Source organism: Nestor notabilis, unplaced genomic scaffold (assembly GCF_000696875.1).
Source record: "Nestor notabilis isolate BGI_N333 unplaced genomic scaffold, ASM69687v1 scaffold14424, whole genome shotgun sequence".
NCBI classification, from domain to species: Eukaryota; Metazoa; Chordata; class Aves; order Psittaciformes; family Psittacidae; genus Nestor; species Nestor notabilis.
In genome coordinates this window covers 19,112-39,961 of record NW_009926138.1, presented here as the reverse complement: position 1 = coordinate 39,961, position 20,850 = coordinate 19,112, and the positions used below count along the sequence as shown (strand labels likewise).

Genomic DNA, 20,850 nt, shown 5'->3' with positions numbered 1-20,850 from the left:
TAGCTATGTTAAGCTTTTCTGCTCTGTTTTTCTCCCCTAGGATGCTTTAACCTCGATCCTAACAGAGTTTTGGATATTATCCTTGAAGTCTATGAGTGCAGGCCTGAGTATGATGACTTCTTTGTACCACTGATAGAGTCTTACATGTACATGTGTGAACCTCAAACTCTATGCCATATCCTTGGGTTCAAATTCAAATTTTATCAGGTAATGTATCTCCATTCTCAGTTTTTGGTTGTGGTGGTTGGTCGTACTTGGCATTGAACTACAGTCAGTGCTAACAGATTTGTGCTGCAGATTTTATTTTTTTTTTCTTTTAACATGAAAATTAATTTCTAAGGTGTAAAATTCCAGTATTGAAAGCAGTAATTTAATGATTTGAGTGGAAGTCTGTAATGTACTTTACAGGAGAACGCTTAGGATTCTCCAAGACAGCTGAAAATGTACTTGATGCTTTCCATTTGAACTTTTGTATGGTTATATAAGGACTAGCATGAATGGAGAGATTGTACCTTATAAACAAAAGACTTGTCCCCAGGAATGAAGAGCATGTTTGCAAGGGAGACATGGCTGATACTTGTTAAAATATTCAAGAGGTTTTTTTCGTGTATGGTTAGGAATTGCATACAGGCACCGTAAGATGTGAAGATAATTGAGTATTTGTTTTTGAAAATTCTGACTCTGTATCACAGTTAAGTCCAGTGGCTTAAATAGCACTTACATGATAATAAGGAGGACTATGAGTTAATATATTTTATCTACACTTTGAGTAGTTCTTTCCTGTTTCATGACCTTCTGCAGTTGTCTGACTGCTGTTTTTTTTCCTTACATTTGCAATCTTGTCCCTTTTTAGGATCCAAGTGGTGAGACACCTTCCTCCTTATACAGAGTTGCTGCTGTCCTTCTGCAACATAATCTCATAGATTTGGAAGACCTTTATGTTCATGTAAGTGATGGTGTTAGTCTCTCAAATATAAAACCTAAGAAAATTTAAAGAAAACAGATAATTGACTCTCTATTCCTAAAGCTTCAGATTCAGGACATACTGTGCAATATCTGTATATGTGCATGTTTAATGTCTTTTAAACTTTCTAATGCTGCATATTCATATAAACACAAACTGAAATATGAATGCTGATGTACTTTCTTTGGGTTATCTGTGTAGCATCCTCCAGATTGTTTACCCCCTGCCTGAACAGGAGAGAAATGCCTGAGTAATGTTCCTTAAGAACCAGACCCTTTGGCTGTTCTGCTTTACAAGATCGATTTCTGAAGAAGTGGTAGGACACTCAGCTCCTAACAGTCTTGGTTTAGTTTAATAGTGGGATGTTTTAAAAAGAAAATCAACCCTCTTATGTTCCTAAATAGGCCTGTCACTCCCACCTGCAAGAATCTTGACCATTTGTTAGTTTGGAAGAGGAAAATGGAGTTACATGTTCACACTTAATCAGAGGGATGTACCCTCTCCAGTCTGACACTTCTCAAACCAAGCAACATACTAATTTGGCAGATGGTAAAGAGAATGCTACAATTATAAAAATAACTTTACAGTACACATGATTTTTTAATTTCAGAATATCCATGGATACTTTAATACTCTTGACTGAAATAAAGGAAATGGGCTGTGGAAAACTTGGAATGTAGTCATGCCATTAATTGTGTGACAGTTAATAGCATTAGTCACAATAGGACCTGTCAATAACTGTCTCTGGCTTCACAGGAGTACTTTGGCTAAGAACATGTTGGGTGGAGCAGGAGTAGGAGTGCATGTCTCAGATAATCGATGTGGAGGGAGGAATGCATGATGATAATATTAGTTTGTTAAGGAATGTTTATAAGCTTACATGACATGCTTAGACTTGGAATTAGAGTGTCCTGTGCAATCTCAACTCAGACCTGTATAGGTATGGGCATGTTTTCTGGCAGTCTTGGAGCTAGAATGGTCCCTGCATCACTTACACTGTTCACCTTTGTCATGTTGATTCTCAGTCTCATTTTTAATCTACTTCATTCCAGTATTGCTCTGCCAGTTTCTGTCTCAATGGCATTTTTTGTCTCTTCTCAGTTCAGGCTTAATTTAACTTGCTATGCGAGTTTCAAGAAAATTATTAGCATGTAGGTGTTGAGTCTTAAATGGTATATATTGTGCAGTTCCTATGCAATAGCAGCTGACAGGGTTATCATTTGTATCAGGAATGTTCTCCCCACCTGTGCCCTCCCTTCCCCTTCCAAACCTTTAAGAAATGTTCTCTATTTGTGTTTATATATGCACAGCTGTATATAGCATGTATTGCATCTTATGATTTACTCCTATGATTTACACTAGGTAATTGTTGGTGAATGTTAGTAGGTTACCTGTGTTTTCGAATGAGAAAAGCGTAGCTCTTTAAACCTTTTACTTTACCAAGTGGGATTCTTCCCCAAATTTCTATGAAATTGGGGAATTCTACAATCCTTTCTCTGAAGAATGTGATGCTTAGACTTTCCTTCTACAGTCAGTTTGGGTGGAAAAAGCCTGTAAAATCTTCCCTTGTTAAAATAATCTTCTCTTCTGTTGATTTTATCAAAGAGGTCGTAACTCTACAGTAAGTTTTGATTACTTATTTGCAGTTAAAGTTTGAGCATGATTTTAGGAATCAAATTGACGTTTGGTTTTGTCAACAAAAGAGCTTTCCTTCTGGTTCACAACTTGACCTTTTAATTTGTGAATATAGGGTTATATTCCCTACAACCTAGGACAATTCCTCACCCTGATCATTTTCAAGTACAAGACTATGCTGAGGTTTTATCATACTGGGTATCTCTTAATGTAAGATGGCTTTTAAGGAACAATTGTTACATGTGTGTAACCCACATTGCTGATAAGTAGGAAATTTGGTAAGCTCTAAACAACATTCCTTTAAAATAAAGACACAATCAAAATGTGTGTCTAAGTAGGATACCTGGTTTTCCTTGCTGATGATTTTTTTTCCCCCCATTAGAAGAGCAAGTAAAAACATATGCCTTTGAATGTTCACTTTGTTATAAGACACTGAATTTTGTAAATGCTACCATCAAGTATGTGTGCAATTGTCACCATCTAGCTACAATTGGATGGTAAAGTGGAGAGGGGAAGGGGAACTTACACAGGTAATGGTTGTGAGGAAGTAGAATGGTGTCATTTCTCAGGGGTCCTTGATTTTGGAATAGTCTTAGTATACTGTTTTGCTGCAATGATGGTGATAAGGGAAGGAATCTTCTGGGCAGTTAGTTTATCTTATTAGTAACAAGGAAAGTCAAACTTCTGCTTGAAGCTCAAGTGATCCAAGGTAGCAGCACTTAAATTTTCAGATACAGTGTTTGGTTTTCTTTTTTTTAAGCTTCTTCCGGGGGATAATGCCATCATTGAGGAACACAAACGAGAGATCGTGGAAGCTAAGCAAATTGTCAGAAAGCTTACAATGGTCGTCTTATCCTCGGAAAAGACTGAGGAAAAGGAGAAAGAAAAAGAAAAAGAGGAGGAAAAAACTGAGAAGGTGTGTGTCTGAATAGTTTCCTTTCCAATAAAAATATTTTAAATGATTTTAAACTAAACAGAATTGTTATGAAAACACTTTTATATTTATTTGAAACAGACAGGTGCATATTTTTTTGAAAGGCTTGTGTCTATCCTTTTCTATTATATTGAATGTGAAAAATGCGTGGTTTGGGGTTTGTTCTGGATTTCTCTAGGTTTAATGTTCTTGGTTCAGTGGTTAATTATTTCCTTTTTGTTGTATCAGCTAAACTGAGTATTTCTCAGCATTGATACACTTCACAATCTTTAACAACTGTGTTTTCTAGGACCTGTGATAGTATCATCCTAGTTGATTTCTTAAAAATAAGCACGTTACTGAGAGTTTATTCCTTATTTCTCCCAGTCAAGAATTGGGACATGAAGAATTGCCAGGCTTAGGAATGCTGGTATGATTATGCTGCATTGTAGAAAAAGGTTTGAACTGAACATTTTAAATTGTAACTGTCAGCTGTGCTTTCCATGAAATCTGTATCTATGTATGTGTAAATGTATACCCTTTATTTAATGTGCTACTGTGTTATGTATTGTTCATGTTGCTCTAGGTCTGATTTGTATCTGTGTGTCCAAGTCGTACTTGAAAACCAAAGTTATTTAATCTCTTAGCAGCCTTTCTGTTGTCATCTTTTGTCAGCTTCATTTGAGAGTCTAAGTAATGCTCAAAACATCTTATTTAGAATTAAGAACTAGGGAATCTTAAGCTTTAGGAGAAACTGCAACATTTTTCTGAAGGATTACAATGACAGATAACAGTCTGGGCCAGTGAGATGGGAAAATGGAGAGCTGTGCTTAACAGAAACAATTTTGTTGACTCTTTACACACGTATACAATGCATGCAGTTTCTTGAAAACCTTGTTTCTGTGTTAGTATTTTTGTATGTGATTCTCTGTGCAGTTCATAGCAATTAGTAGAGTAAATAATGTGAAAGCTGTTGACAGTCTTAATTTGAGTACTTTGGATCCAGTTTTAGTGTACAGTTTTTGAAACAGTATCATGGAATAAATGCCCGGAAAAAAAAAATATAGTGTTTAATGATTACTGACTTTTCTTATAAATTCACGAAGTGCTTATTTTGTGTGGTTAAAATTTATTATTGTCTCATGACTCCAATGTGAATAATTTAGTATGGGCAAATGCATTATCTGCTTTTGCGTTTTAAGGTGCATTTGACATAACCAAATAATAGGGAAATACCTGAGAAGTCACACAACTCAGCAGTGTGACTAGATTGGACAGCAGTTCCACACTGACTCTTGTCTGATCTGGCTTTGCAAGAGAAATTTGTGCTTTTAAATCCAGAACACCACAAAACACAAAGGATTCCTAAATGCTTGTATTGTTCTTAAATTTCCATGTGAAGAAATAAACTGCAATAGAATGACCTATGTTATAATCATTACTTCTCAAAATGTCACAGGCAACTTTATAAACTTCTGTTTTGAACTTTATTTTTAACTTTGATCCAGATGTTGGATTTTATGTGGACTGGTTTATCACTGCTTTAGAAGTGTGCTTATTGTCTGAATGCCTAGCTGAATTTTATTTTATACATTTTTTTACTATGTAGTTAAAATACTAGGGTGTTTTTCTCTAGCTATGGATTACAGCTGCATAATGCTGAAGGACAAATACTAAGACTACTTTATGAATATGCTCTTTCATTATTATCTTGCAGCCTCCTGATAATCAGAAACTTGGCTTATTGGAAGCTTTATTAAAAATTGGTGACTGGCAGCACGCACAAAGTATTATGGATCAGATGCCTCCGTTTTATGCTACTTCACACAAGCCTATTGCAATTGCCCTTTGCCAGCTTGTACATGTTACAGTTGAACCTCTGTACCGCAGGTAAAGTGAAAAGTATCGTTCTGTTGCTATGTACGGGAAACCTACTATTTATTTATGAGCCTAAATTCACCCATAAGCCTAACTATATTGATATATTTCTAAAACTTGTTTCATGTGACATGCTACCTATCTTATTTTTTAGAGTTGGTGTACCTAAAGGAGCTAAAGGGTCACCAATTTCCTCTTTGCCAAACAAGAGAGCACCAAAACAAGCGGACAGCTTCGAGGACCTGAGAAAGGAAGTGTTCAACATGCTTTGTTACCTTGGTCCTCATCTCTCCCATGATCCCATTCTATTTGCGAAAGTGGTGCGTCTTGGAAAAGCATTTATGAAAGAGGTTGGTATGACAGAACAGCTTGTCAAAACTCGAAAAATACCAATTAATCTGATGTTAAAGAATGCTCGAGTGTATATATTTAAATACTGAAACAGAAAATTTCTTTGATTAAGAACAAATTTGGAAAATCTTACTTTAATTCCTGATTGTTTTTATGATCGATAAACCATTTTTATGAACGAATTAAGGCACTTAAGGTTTATAACCAGGAATATTTAATAATAATTAATTTCTCATTATGGTCTTCATCTTCTAAAGCATTATCTGTATATGGATATTTTAAAAAAATACCCAACAGACATTTGATGGTGATTGCATAGAAGCTTTTATATCACTAGAGTGACAGCGTAGCCAATGAGAACAATAACCTAATACGCATCCAGTATTTAAAATAGCAGTTGGTATTCCACCTGTTGGGTTACTTGGGAAGTAGGAGATGTTGCATCTCTTTAATTAGCAGGGTGTCACCCTGTTCTGCCAGTTAAAATGCTGCTGTTCTTGCACTGGTGTCAGTGACAAATCCCTGCATGCCAATAAGGGTGAGTTCAATGTGGAGATCTAAAACACCCTATAAAGCTTCAAGTTGCCAACTTTAAAAATAAAACGGCCACTTGAGATTTGTCGTTGTCTTTTGATGCTATTTTTACTGTGCATACACTGGAGTGTTGGTAGTATGACCTGTTTTCAAAGGCTGCAAGTTCAGTTTATATTCTGAACTCCCTTAGAATGTACTTTGCAGCTCACACTGAGGCTAGTGATTTCTTTTGCTGCTTTTCTGGCAGTTCATAATTTATTTTCAAAGTCAACAGTAGTGGTGTGGTGGTTTTTTTTTTTTTTTTTTTCTTTTTTTTTTTTTTTGATTTTATATAGCAGCTCAGAGAAACGTTGAATTCATGGATTTTGAAATAACTTTTTATTATTATTAAAAACAAGTGCACACACATGCCCCCCCAACTTAAAAATAACTATTTTTGTTACCTAGCTTTTTATGTTGGAGAAGTTGGTTGATCTAAATGGTACTGGAGGGGAGATTTTCAGTTTTAAATCTTTTTTTTTTTTTTTTTTTTTTTTTTCTTGAAAGTATATTTTATTTCAACTACAACTAGCAAATACTGGAGTATTCAAAATTTATGTACCACTGGAGGGGAAATCTTCGTGTTCAACTGTATGTGATGTTGCAGAGCAAAGAAAAAGGATAATTCTTGGGATTGAAGATCTTTTTGTTTAACTTCACAGATCTTGGCAAGAGAGTTTGCTCTCATCACATTCCAAGATGCAATGATAGGGTGGCAAAAGCTATACTGAGTTCCAAGTACTTTTTGTAATGAAAACCACGATAACTTAAACCATATTTTTGTAGGAGGTATAATATCTCAGCATCTTCTCAACCAGAATGATAAGATTTCCCAATGGGTAATACTCTGTCTTTATAGCATGCTTATTTCTTGCTGGCCTGTGAGAAGATAGCTATTTGAGTGATACACTATGTTGCACTGACAGTGCAGCTAATTTGGAAATCATAAGTGAGTAATCAATTCTATTGCTGTCAGCAAACTATTAAGACTGCTTTGTAATTAAGTTCAAGTACTGAAGGTTTGTGAGAAAGCCCTTGTTTCTGTGGATACATGCAGTTTACGAGTCTCGTGCAGTTTTACTGTATCTATATATGAATATAATAGTTTAATGTTTTTCTGACAAGAATGAGCAACATTTTAGCTATTTGCTCTAGGTTGGAACTGTGAAGAAATTCGTCAGTGACAGAGTGGTTAAGGTAACATAGGGAAAGTTATTTTTAATGCATTATTGCCATCAGCATGTTCTAGTTATGAAAGTACATTTAACACACAGTAGAAGTACTTATAACTGGAGGTAATTTGACTGTAAGTTAACCCATGCAGTAGTTTGAAAGTTAGACTACTAACATTGCACTGCAGCTTTCCTGCTCAAGTGTACCTTTAAAATAATTGTGCACTTACTGGTGTGATAGCTTAATATGCTTTTTATGGAGTGGAACAAGGAGAGAGAAAAGAAAGTAATTTAAAAATGAAGACTAAAATCTTAAGAGGGTGTTATTGTGAAAGAAAGATGGGGAAAATAATCTGTGGCTGTTGATTATTGGGTTGGAAGTCCTGGGGTTTTTAGTTTTAGGTAGAAGGTGAATGCTTAGGGCTTTTTTTTTTTCCCCTCTCTCCAGTAAGAAAATTCAGTATTTCTTATATGTTTCCTTTATGTTGGTTATTACCTCATTTTCAACATAAGTGTACAAAGGCCCTATATATGTTTGCAGTGCATTTCATCCCTGTATTTGAACTTGTTTAAAAATTAATGCTGACAGATTGGCTAGATTTTTACTAGACATGTAGCCCTTCAGGTGTATGCTTTTGCTGAGGTAGCCGTGTTCTGAAACTGTAACTGCTACATTAGTTATGCTTCAATTAACATGATTTTTTCTGTTACAGTTTCAGTCTGATGGAAGCAAACAAGAAGATAAAGAGAAAATGGTGAGTTTATTTTGGAGGAAGGTGAGATTGTAATTGAGACTGGTCACAGGGTTTTCTCTTGTTTTGTTTTCCTGTTCTTTTTTTCCTTTTTTATTTTTTTTATTCCTGCATTCCTCAAATCTTTTTCTCTTAATCCAGTGCATTTTACTGCTTGTTTGCTCAGAATCAGCTGAAGTACCTCCAGCTATTTATTCTGTAAATATGCTTTTCATGGTGGCACCTTGTATCTTAAAGAATTTACTGACGAAAAGCACAAAGAAAAAGAGAAATGAGAAGTAGGAGAGGTGTTCAATAGTACAATGGCTATCTTTTCTTTCTTGGCTAATTTAGCTCTTTCTAAACTTTCTAATTTATTGACTTACCAAGATTGGTCACAATGAAACCCAGGTGTCCAGTTGAGAACTAACTTACAAAAACAAGTTGGGTTTTTTTTTATGTTTTTTAATCAAGAAGCAAGTTTTCAATATGAAATTTGTGCAGTTTTCATTATTACTTTCATTATTATTTATTACTCCCATTTCTCACTTGTCATGAATCATTGCAGCCTTCCTGAGTCATTGCAGAGAAAATGAGTCTCTTCTGGGCTTTTTTTGTTAGTGTTCTCCTCTGCCTCCACTACTACCAGTATTCTAACATAGCTCTATGGGGAAGAGAAATGCTTAAGAAGGAGTGAGAGTAGGATACTGAAAACATGGAGATCGGTGCTGTGTCTTGGGAACATAAATAAAGCCTTCAGTCTTTAATCTGGAATTTTGAAAATGGATGTAGTGGCAGGAATACCTTAATACATTGAAAGCAGTTGCCAAAATCTATTTTCTTCTGTTGCACTTTGTGCAAGTCCACAGTACGTAGTTTTAAAATGATTTAATTGATTTGAAAATGAGTGCCAACTTGCTGAAAACTTCAGCAGCTTTGCCTAAATATCTTACATAGTCCAAATATTGACAGTATATATGATCCATGAATTATCTAATGAAAGATTTATGATAGGAAATACTTAAGTCCTTTTTAGATTTTTTTTTTTTGCTTTGTTTTTGTCTAGGAAGTCTTAATCTTGTGGCAAACTTGTATTTCATCAGTCTATTAAGATGTTCAGTTTGTGCAGTATCTGCATAGCATTGCTTCTGATGTACTTACTCGATACTTACCTCGAGTTCTTTGTCTTTATCTCAGGAGATACTGTTTAGCTGTCTGTTGAGTATTACTGATCAAGTCTTACTGCCGTCTCTTTCTCTGATGGACTGTAATGCATGCATGTCTGAAGAACTATGGGGAATGTTCAAAACTTTTCCATATCAGTACCGGTGAGTAGAATAATTTGTTTCCATTCTTTGGAAGTGATCTCTTGAATTGCCAGTCCTAAAAGTATTTTTCCTTTACATCTTTCAAGGTACCGTCTTTATGGGCAATGGAAGAATGAAACATACAATAGTCACCCACTTCTAGTGAAAGTTAAAGCTCAGACCATAGACCGAGCCAAATACATCATGAAGTAAGTTGACTAAGTACATGAATACCTATCAACTGTGATATAATGTATTGTAGGTCAGCAACTGAAGAAAAAAAACAACCCTTGACATATACATTCCCTTTCTAATGACTCAGTGATTTCACTGATAATCCTTGTTCATGAAGCAGTTAATGTACTGTGGTTAAAAATGTCATATGAGTAAAGGATACAGACTCAATTTGTCACCAATAAGGATATTTCATCTGTAAAAAATGTTTCATTAAATTATTTCAAACCTTTTCCATGGGTATGCTCTTTGAAAAATTGCTTTGCTTACGGAAATGTCAGAGTACACCGTATTTTCTCTAGGTGTGGAGACACCTCAATCCAAAAAGTCTCAAAAAATCTTGTTCCAGTTTCTGTAGGTTTGAAAGTAGGGCGGTGAGTTGAAGGACTCATTCTCATCTTCAAGTGGGATCACAATTTCAGATTTACTTTGCATTTAATGTCTCGGACATCATTTTCAGGGACTTCAGGTCTCCATTTGTAGTTGACAAAAGCAGATACTCTGGTTTTATGATGTGCATAATTAGAACCTTTCTGCGTAGGTAAGACAGAATAATTGCTACTATAGATAAGACTTTGGACTTGCAGCTATGAAAACTAGAAACAATCATTGTGATTCTCTTCTGCCTTGCTGCATAGCTACCACGGGCTGGAAAACTTCACATCCCTTCTGTTGTACAGTGGATTTCAACTGTGCGCATGAGCTGCAGTGCTGCCAGTTGTTGAGATTGCCATGTATGCAATTTTATGTATTGACGTCAGGTTTCATGTTAAGCTCATATCTTCAGCAGGGAATGCTGTGGAAGTGTAAGAAAATGAAATTAACACTTTTTCAGTGAATGGAATGCAACAAACACAGAATGACTGATCTGTGGCTAAATTGATCTTCTGAAATTTTAACAGCATCATATGCTGATTTTATATGTGGCATAGGTCCCACTGACAACTTCCGAATGCAGAGTCCTCGAAGTTGAAACTAGAATACCATCCATAGTAGTATAGGGGCAACTGTAGGATTATAGATTTTAGATTTCCAGGGGAGTAATACTTCTATGCTTAGATTTCTTAAAACATGCCTGCTAGTGAGCATTTAATCTTTGTGACTAATAAAGGTATTTCTTCACTGGAACTGACTTCTTGTTTTCTTCTAGCTTGTCTATTCCAATAAAATATGTTTTCTTTCACAGGCGTTTAACTAAGGAAAATGTGAAACCCTCTGGAAGACAAATTGGGAAGCTCAGCCACAGCAATCCTACAATTTTATTTGACTATGTATGTAGTTACATGTATTTGAACACTATTTCATCCTAACAATATATATTAAAGTACAGGAAGGGACCTGCTGTCTTAGTGAGAGGGCAGTTCTAATTTCATTATTTTTCATTTTTGATGTTAAACTTAAAACATGCTAATTTGCTACTAGGACACAGGCCTGAGATGTTAAATATGACAATAGCTCTTGGATAACAGTCACTGCACAGAAAATTGCATCCACTCATTTATAGGAGTAAAGTATTTAATCTGAGATAGCTGAGGTGGGTCTCAGAGGTACAGGGGTGTGTTGATCATCAGGTTATGCAGAATGTAAGTTCAAGTTAGGTTGCTGTGGGTGGTTGGATATACTTGTGATGAAGGTACACCAAGGTCATTTAGAAGAAAGCACAAAGCTTTGAAATCTGAAATACTCCTATGAAGTTGGGGAGGATTTTTAAGATTACTTGGTGCTACAGAATGCTAAGAGGTGTAAAAGTATGTTGGTGGATCTCCACCCTATGCACAAATACGACTTGTGATTATCAATCTAACAGTTCTTAGATTTTACTTGGAAAAATTAGAGCTGCAGTGCACATGTGCATGCGTGTCATGTACCAAAGAGAACATACTAAAATTAGATTAATAAGAAAAGCTCTTTCCTGTGAGGGTGGTGAGGCACTTGCCCAAAGAAGTGGTAAATGATCCATCCCTGGCAGTGTTCAAGGCCAGGTTGGATGGAGTCTTGGGCAACATGGTTTAGTGTGAGGCGTACCTGCCCATGGCATGGGGTTGGAACTAGCTGATCTTAATGTCATTTCCAGCCCTAACTATTCTATGAGTCTATGACTTAGGTTCTTCTTTTATAATAGTTTTATTATTATAACTAGCAACAGAAACTTTGCAAAGATTTAGGGTTCTTAAGAAATCATAGGAAAGAGTTTTGGTTTTGCAATTTTATTCTCTGATAACTGAAAAGAAAAAATTGTACAGAATGATTTTTACATGCTAGAGACATGTTTCACTGGTATCTCTAAGGTACTAGATAAATTACTGGTATTGCCTTTTGAAAGTGGTTTAAGACCTTCTGAAAAATAATTTCAAAGCGTGTTTTATGTAGGTTTTGAACATTTAACAACCATTGTTAAATGCTTTTGATTTGTTACGTGAATGATAAGGAATACTGCTCCTGTTTAGCTGAATGTCTTTTGTAACTTCCAGATCTTATCACAAATACAAAAATATGATAACTTAATAACTCCGGTTGTTGATTCGCTGAAATACCTCACTTCGCTGAACTACGATGTCCTGGCATGTATCCTTTTATGTAAATCAATACGTCTAGTTACTGATAAAGTTGTAGTTGAAGCCAGATTAAATCTAACGTCTGTGAGTAAATATTATGTCCTGTTTTCTGTTCTTGCTGCTTTTTGCTGGAAATTTTAACGACATTTGCAGATACCTTTGTGCTCTGAGTGGGTTGCAGAACCCTCTATTCATTATTTCACACTAAGCAAATTAAACTTTATTTTTAAGGTTTTTGGGGTTTTCTTTACTACTTCCACCCTGTTCTTGAAGGCATAGTGGTCCTGTAAATAGTGAGATAAATACTGCTTTTTACGTTACTGTTTCTTTCATTATTTTATTTTTTTATACCAAAACTCTCTTAGTGGATCCCCTAGATAATGCTTGCTATCCTTGCACATCATGTTCACATATTACAAACAGTGGAGCTGGAAAAACAGGGCTGTGTAACTTTTGTGTTTACAAACTGAGGGAAAATATTCTCTTTAACTCCACGGAAGACTGTATTATTGAAGCTCTAGCAAACCCTGAGAAGGAGAGAATGAAGCACGATGACACTACAATCTCGAGCTGGCTGCAGAGTTAGTATTTTTGTTTCATTTATTACATTTATGTTTAAAATACTTCACCTGCCCTATGACTTATCATACTATTGATCATTATGATCAATTTTTGGATCTACCAGCTAATTTTTTAAACAAAACAGAAAGCTGGCAAGTTAAATCAATAGGAAAAGATTTTTTTTTTCTTTGTGTTGCAAAAGTCCATGTACTGCAGACTTTCTGCATGTACTTGGTTAATGGCTATGTTATGATCAATATCTCATGAGGTGCAGTCACAACTGTTTCTTGTTGCTTCAGGTCTGGCTAGCTTTTGTGGTGCAGTGTTCCGAAAATACCCAATTGAACTTGCTGGTCTACTTCAGTATGTAGCCAACCAACTGAAAGCTGGGAAAAGGCAAGTCTGGCCCAACTGTTTTTATAATGTATTATTTGGGTGTTTGCTGATCCATGGGTGCTTGATGTAGTAGTTACTCTAGTAGTGGTAAAACTCCGTAATGCTAGGAAGGTTAAGAAATTTAAATAGCAGGAAGAATAATATCCTCTTTATTTTTCCTCTAATTGCATAGCTGTGGCATATTATTTTTGAAGTACTGATTTTTTCATCTGTAACTTATTTTAGTACCGTTATCTTAACAACTAACCAGACAGGGGAAAACCCTGCCAGTATGTAATACCCTTACAGAAATTACAGTATGTTGTTTAAGGAATAAGTACCTGTGATCATAAAAGGATGTGACTGTTTTAGTTCATTCTTTCCTTGTAATGTCTTCTCTTCAGACCTGGCTCTTAACATTTAAACGTTGCTTTAAATACTTTGTCCAGTTCATTTAATGGCAGTTGAATTGCTTCTTCATAGGTCAATGTTAATTATAACTCAAAAAAAAAATTAAATAAGGTTTGCAATTTGTATTTTCCTTTTGTCCTTCCATTCCCATCATTTACTATTATTGTTTCATTTGTTTACTTAATGTGTTATTTTTATCACATAGGTGAGTATCAGCTTTTTTCTATTGTGAATCCCCATATGCTTACTGAAAGACAGCTTACCAATGGAGATAATGCAGCATGATATTAGGGTATTTGTTGAGAAATCTAGTTTTTCACCTTCCCTGCAATGTAGACAATCAGTCTCGTGTGCTCCTCTGTCCCCAATTTGTTTTGTATTTTGATGATGGTACAATTACGTTGAGCTACAGAGGAAGGGTAAGTAATGTTTCCTTTAGAATTAAGACTTCAGGTATATTGGGGAAAAAAAACCAAAACCAAACAAACCAAGAAACCTTGCTTAGTTTAGTATCTGGGATTGTAGAAATAAAATGGTTTTACCACTGTCACCAGTTTCATAGGACTGGTGTATTCAATTATTTGAATTGGCTATATGCTGGTATCGCTTAGTTCCTAGACAGAAAGCATATTCATGGTTGGAACAGCAACGCAAAAATATCAGCAGTATAAATTATTTAAATACAACCCTTTGATTTGGAGGGCACAGGTCAAACTTCCTGTAAGTAGGTCACACGAATTTCAGAAGTGACTGGAAAATATTGCTGATTTGAGTAATTATGATGCAGTTTACTATATTCCTTTGAGTAGAAGTCATTGCCCTTGTAGAATTTAGGGCAGGAAGTTAAAGCCTGGTCTCTGGTCAGGATGGTTATTGGAGCGTTTTGTATATTCTGTGTCTTAAGTAAAAGAAGTCTTCCAAGTTCCAAATAACTTCTCCAGACTAATTTTGCCAGTAAATTTCTAAGGCTATATGCTATTCTAGAAATTTTTAATAAAGTTTAAAATATTCCATGTTTATGAAATAACTGGATAGATACAGTATGAAGCATGTAAAACAACAAAAGGGAGCAATAACCTTTATGATTAATTTGTTGATACTTAATAACACTACTCTCACTATTATTTGCAAAACTAAGGACATTGTGAAGGGTTTCTGGAATCCAGCTGTTTGAATGCCTGCATTGCTATTAAGTACTAACATTTTAGTTGCAATAAAGAAATCCTGGTGCACGCAATGTACTAGTTTCTTATTCATAAAAGAATTAAATGTTATTTGTTTTCATGCTCATCATAGTGTTGCTTTATACTGTATTCAATGCCATAGGTTCCATTTCTTAAACAAATATTCTTGGTTTGACTCCACTTTTCTGTTTTCTGTGCAGCTTTGATTTGCTTATTTTAAAAGAGGTAGTACAGAAAATGGCAGGGATAGAAATCACAGAAGAAATGACAATGGAGCAATTGGAAGCCATGACTGGTGGAGAACAACTAAAAGCTGAGGTATGTCCATGTTAAATTTAATTAATTAATAGCTGTTGCTTCTTAATGGTGGTTCTAAAGACTCTAATTCATGAACTCTGGCAGCCTGGCTGACAAAGGTATTACTGCTTTCATCAGAGAACTTCCCTCTCTGAGGTTTACAAGCCTTGCAGATAGACAGCCAAGACGATGTATACACGAGCATTTAATTGTTGTGCTTCACAACATCTCATGTCAATAAAAGCAGCTTTTGTTATCTGGTGTTATATGACAGATGTGTGAATTATAGGAGCCGGTGAACTTGTACGTTATGCAGTCTTGCTGTTTCAGCCCTGCTCTGGGTCATAGCAGCTCCCTGTTGAGTGAATGATTATCTTAAACCATTTTAACAGCTAGAACTGTTGCAGCCTTAGTGTCAAAGAGGTAGTTGAATCTGACCTAGACTCAACCCTTTAGGGGGCTGAATAGGCATAAAATCTGAAACTCCTGCACTGAACAGAGAAGAGATGTTGAAAAGACCTAGGTCTAAAATGCAGTGTCATGGTGCCTAAGCTGAAATGTCACATTCATTTTGCTGTGTAAAAGACTAATTAATAGCATGCAAGACTAGTTAGCTTCTGATTCTTTTTATACACACACATTGCTGTACAGGATCCAAAGAGAAAGTGTTATTGATGGACAGGACACTCTACTAATGTTAATTCATCAGTATTTCTGCAGTCAGAAGCACACATGGTTTCCATTTTGTGATGCACAGTTTCCAAACTTCAGTAACTTTTTCTGTCCTGCACAGGGTGGATACTTTGGCCAGATTAGGAATACGAAAAAATCTTCTCAGAGATTGAAAGATGCATTATTGGACCATGATCTTGCCCTTCCACTGTGCCTGCTTATGGCTCAACAGAGAAATGGTGTGATCTTTCAAGAGGGAGGGGAAAAACATCTGAAGCTGGTGGGAAAACTATATGATCAGGCAAGTAAAACCACTTGTGTTTATAAGAACCCTTCCACTTCTTTGGTAACTTCTAGTGTTACAAAATACCAATATATAAGAATTTTCAGAATTGGTTGTAGTGGTCTCATTTAAAATATATTGGTGTATTAAATACGTATTATATTGACAAGTGGCTTCTGAGTGAAAGGTTAAAATGTCCTTTGTTATTAAAAGTTAAATTCTTATTTCTTAAGGCAGCTACTATGTTTTCTGACCTCCCTTTGTTAGAGGAACTTTTTTCTATTAAAAAGAAGCAGCCTGAATTCTTTAGCTGCTTAAGGCAATAGGAACTAGTTTAATTTCATTCTGGTAGAACAGAATGCTCTTACAGTTCTGCTGGATTTTGTAGGGCTTTTCTTTTTGCACAGATAGATTTGAGTCAGTGTTGAGTGACAGAAGTACATGGCATGAGATAATTCTTGCTGTACTGTGTGTTGTTAAGTTTTTTAAAAGGAAGAAAAGAAAAATTGCAAGCTCTCCCTATCTTCACTTCTGAACAAAATAATACTGTTTGCTAACTTTTTCTATCTTTCCCATGTAGTGTCATGACACCCTGGTACAGTTTGGTGGGTTTTTAGCATCCAATCTAAGTACAGAGGATTACATTAAGCGAGTGCCTTCTATTGACGTTCTCTGTAATGAGTTTCACACACCTCATGATGCTGCATTTTTCCTCTCAAGACCCATGTATGCACACCATATTTCAGTAAGTAGAACTCTTCTGTTTGCCTGCTGTTAGCACGGCTATATTACATGTTATCAATATATGTGCTAGGCTCCTGCTAAAGTTTGCTAAATAAAACTTGCAACAGCTTTATGAGTAAATGTAGAAAGAGGAGCTGTGGGCTGGAACAGGTTATCTTTTGTCTCCATAAAAAATATGGCCCATGTGCCAGCTTTCACACCGCTGACAGAAATTGTAGCTTACAAAGTCATGTCTTCTGATGATTTGGGTGATCAGTAGCTCTCTTCTTCCCCATTCCCTGAAAAGTGCAAGTTCATATGCAGATGTTTCAGGTGGATTTTTGCTGTGGAGGAAAACATGGCAGCTGCCAAAAGGTGTGATATCTCAGGAGGTGTCAGAAATGATTTGTCTCTGCATCTAAAATGTTAAATATTGAGAGCAATTTTTACTTGATGTAGTATAATGTGTTACTATAGCACCAGGTAGCAACATCAGAAGAAAGATAAATCCAACCAATATGGATTAAAATACTTAAGTTCTCTACGATGTTTGTCAGTTCTTTGTGTTCACAAACGACCTTTCATGCGTGTAAATATTTGTTATGTAGGTTTTTGTAATCTCAGAAACCAAAATAATTTAACTTCTCAAATTTCTTATTTTTCATTTTTTTTATCCACAGTCAAAGTATGATGAACTAAAAAAAGCTGAGAAAGGAAATAAACAGCAGCACAAAGTTCACAAATACATTACATCGTGTGAGCTGGTGATGGCTCCTGTTCATGATGCTGTGATTTCTCTGCACCTTCCCAAGGTTTGGGATGACATCAGTCCTCAGTTTTACGCTACATTCTGGTCTTTGACAATGTATGACCTTGCTGTCCCACATAGTAGCTATGACAGAGAAGTCAATAAACTCAAAGTCCAAATGAAAGCCATAGATGACAATCAGGAAATGGTACGTTTATGTATTTTTATGGTCTAACCTTGAAAGACTCTTTTCTAATTTTTGTGAAATCTTACATTAAGGTCTTTTTTATCTGGGAGGTTTTCTCACCTGATTCTGATTTATTGTATTTACATTATTTGGATTTCCTCTTCCTTATAATTCCTGCATTAAAAATACCAGTGACTTCACTAAGTGAAAATCACTGCAAAATCTATGTTTCACAAAGCAATCCTTGACACCTGTATCTGTGGTTTAGTGGTTCACTTTTGTCTTAACTTTGACAGTATGCATAAAATCAGTTGATTACTAGAGCAGAAGATTGTTTAGTGAATCTTTTTCTAAAGAAAGCTTTTTCAAGTGTTTAGCATTATCAGGCATTTAATTGCTCTGTCTATAGCAAGTGTTAGAATAATACTAAGTGAGCTGCATTGACATTTTGTAGCCTCCAAATAAAAAGAAAAAAGAAAAAGAACGTTGCACAGCTCTTCAAGATAAGCTCCTTGAAGAGGAGAAGAAGCAGTTGGAGCATGTGCAGAGGGTGCTACAGAGACTGAAACTAGAGAAGGATAACTGGCTTCTGGCAAGTAAGTGTGTGTAGGGGAAACACTCTGGATGTTTTTGTAGTCCTCAGCGTCACCATAACTGAAAGGTCAGCTTTTACTAATACTCCTAATGTTGATTTTTAAAATCTCTTTATATGTTGAGGTCTGTTAGGAAGGCAAACATTTAATTAGTCTAACGTGTCTTTGCTGTAAATATGGAGAAGTTGGTTTTCAGGGCAATGTTTCATTTGTTTCCTGCAATGTCAAGACCTTTTAAATATTGCACTAATTTAGAAAAAAAATCAAAGGTCGACCAATTCAATGGAAAGTTGTAACTGCAAGATGGCTTGTGCTTATTTACTGCAGTTAGAGTGCTGCAAGTTACGATAATAGCTACATTGCAAGAAATGGGCATATTACCACTCAGTGAATGGTTTGAGTTAGCTTACTTAGGTCAAGTCCTATGATTAGGAGCAATATGCCAGTATCACAGCGGTAACATAAACCCTGTTCCAATGACAAGGTAAGTATTGTGCAAGCCTAACTGCACCACAAAATGAAACAGCATGAAAGTGTTTCATGTGGCAGATACGCAGGAGGCAGAACAAACATTTTTTTTGCTCTGATAAAGCCTCTGTAATGTTTCATATTGATTGTGAACTCTACTAGTATGGTTAATCTGAAATGTTTTTCTCTGGTCAGTTTTCTTCCCTGGAAGAACTTTCAGTTTGTAACTGGAAATAGTTGTTCATCTGTCTCAAGGAGCCTAGCATAATCCAGTGGAAAAGCGTTTTATTGTCCGACTCATGTAAGATACACCCAACCGATTTGATGAAGAAACACTGATAGTCAAATCAAGAAAGGTTATTCCCCTACAAGTGTTTAATGCGCTGCTATGGACAGCTATTAGGCTACACAAAATAACTGGTTGAAAAAATACTACCAGACTGAAGCTTGGTCTAGACCTGACTGATAAATTTGTCTGCTCCCAGCGAAAAAACACCAGTTGCCCTCATGAGGATTATGACTGTTCTTCCTCTGAAGGCATCCATTCTCAGTCTTCAGTTCTGTGCTTTAATCCTTATGTTTATTTTCTTCCTGCCTGCCTTTTTGTGCTGTGCATCCCTCCCAGCTTGTTTTTATGCTCCTTGTTAACTGGGCAAGAACTGCCATGGGACCAGTTTGGGTATGTGTTTGGCTGTTGTGTTGACCAACCAGTGATTGGTCAAACAGAATGGGGTGACTTGAGCATACAGTGCAGTCTTTGACTCAGTGGAAGAATGAAGCTTTCACACAATATATCTGTATTGGGATGGTGGTTTACTGAAGACTGACTGTCTTTTAAATTCCTATAATTGGTTGATTTGGAAAAATGATTGTTAAAGGATTGTAGACAGTCAGCATGTTCTTCCATTTCTAAGGGAACCGACCTGAAAGTCAGCCCCATCTAGAAAGGAGAAAGCAAGTGTTCTAGAGAAAATAGTAGATGATGTTGCTTTTGCTAATGTTCAGAATTTGAGCAGCTGGAGAAGTTGACCAAAGTTTTTCCTGAGTCTCTTCCCTCCCCAAGTTGTGTAATAGAAAAATTTTCCTGGTGAGAAATGAAGATTTGTTACAACCACCCTCCTACCATCCCCCCATCCTCAAACACTTCAGCTTGTTTTGACTTTTTCTGAGCAGTGCCAAAGATATGTCTGGAATACAGCGGCCTAATGTACGAACTCGAGAATATGGATGTGTGACAATGAACTTCTTGGAAAGAGAGTAGTTGAGTGTTAACCCATTTGCTTACTGTTTTTTCTTTCTTTTTTCTCCCAACTTCTCTGTTTTTCAAGAGTCTACCAAAAATGAGACTATCACAAAATTTTTGCAGTTATGTATATTTCCTCGATGCATTTTTTCGGCAATCGATGCGGTTTATTGTGCTCACTTTGTAGAATTGGTGCATCAGCAGAAAACTCCCAACTTCTCCACACTTCTTTGCTATGACAGAGTAAGTACCTAGAACCATGTGTATGTACTTAATTACTATTATGAGCATGAAAAGCTAGTATCCCCCCTGCATCCCAAAAGTGTAAGCAAAATAATTTTAATTCTAGACTCTATGACAATAAAAAGTTCCCTTTCATAATTCAGATTCTACAAGCCAAATTTTCCTAGAGCTTCAGGTGTTTATTTTCAAGTAATACTGGCTTTTATTTATCCTAATGAGAAGAGTTTCAGAGCGAAGGCATTAGCAGTCATAGGAGTTCCATTCAGGTTTTGCAACCTTCCAGTGGTCTGCATTTCTATGGCCTCATTTCACTCTTCCATTTTCAGTTGTGTATGCATTCTTATTCAAAGTCAGTCCATGTGACAAAAACAGGCAACTGCAGGCTGGAGTGCATCAGCTTGGCTGGGTGTTTACTTCTACCTGCTCAAATAAGTTATTGATTTGAAAACAAAACAGTTATATGCCAATGAAGACACACTTTAACTGGAAAACTCTTGTCAGCAGCAGCTACATGCAGAGCTTAGATTCTGCACTAAGTGTGAAGGACCA

General features: G+C 36.1%; 1 protein-coding gene across 1 annotated transcript in view; it reads left to right on the top strand.

The window, feature by feature from the left end:
* THOC2 (THO complex 2) overlaps positions 1–20,850 on the top strand; it is a 50,908-nt gene that overhangs the window by 15,036 nt on the left and 15,022 nt on the right. The window contains exons 8-25 of the mRNA XM_010013404.1: positions 41–207; positions 854–946; positions 3,360–3,515; positions 5,230–5,402; positions 5,545–5,740; positions 8,200–8,241; positions 9,415–9,545; positions 9,632–9,733; positions 10,945–11,029; positions 12,230–12,323; positions 12,814–12,894; positions 13,174–13,270; positions 15,045–15,162; positions 15,935–16,114; positions 16,677–16,841; positions 17,500–17,775; positions 18,209–18,350; positions 20,144–20,301. Coding sequence (XP_010011706.1) covers positions 41–207; positions 854–946; positions 3,360–3,515; positions 5,230–5,402; positions 5,545–5,740; positions 8,200–8,241; positions 9,415–9,545; positions 9,632–9,733; positions 10,945–11,029; positions 12,230–12,323; positions 12,814–12,894; positions 13,174–13,270; positions 15,045–15,162; positions 15,935–16,114; positions 16,677–16,841; positions 17,500–17,775; positions 18,209–18,350; positions 20,144–20,301 — 2,456 coding nt within the window. The remainder of the gene's footprint in view (positions 1–40; positions 208–853; positions 947–3,359; positions 3,516–5,229; positions 5,403–5,544; positions 5,741–8,199; positions 8,242–9,414; positions 9,546–9,631; positions 9,734–10,944; positions 11,030–12,229; positions 12,324–12,813; positions 12,895–13,173; positions 13,271–15,044; positions 15,163–15,934; positions 16,115–16,676; positions 16,842–17,499; positions 17,776–18,208; positions 18,351–20,143; positions 20,302–20,850) is intronic.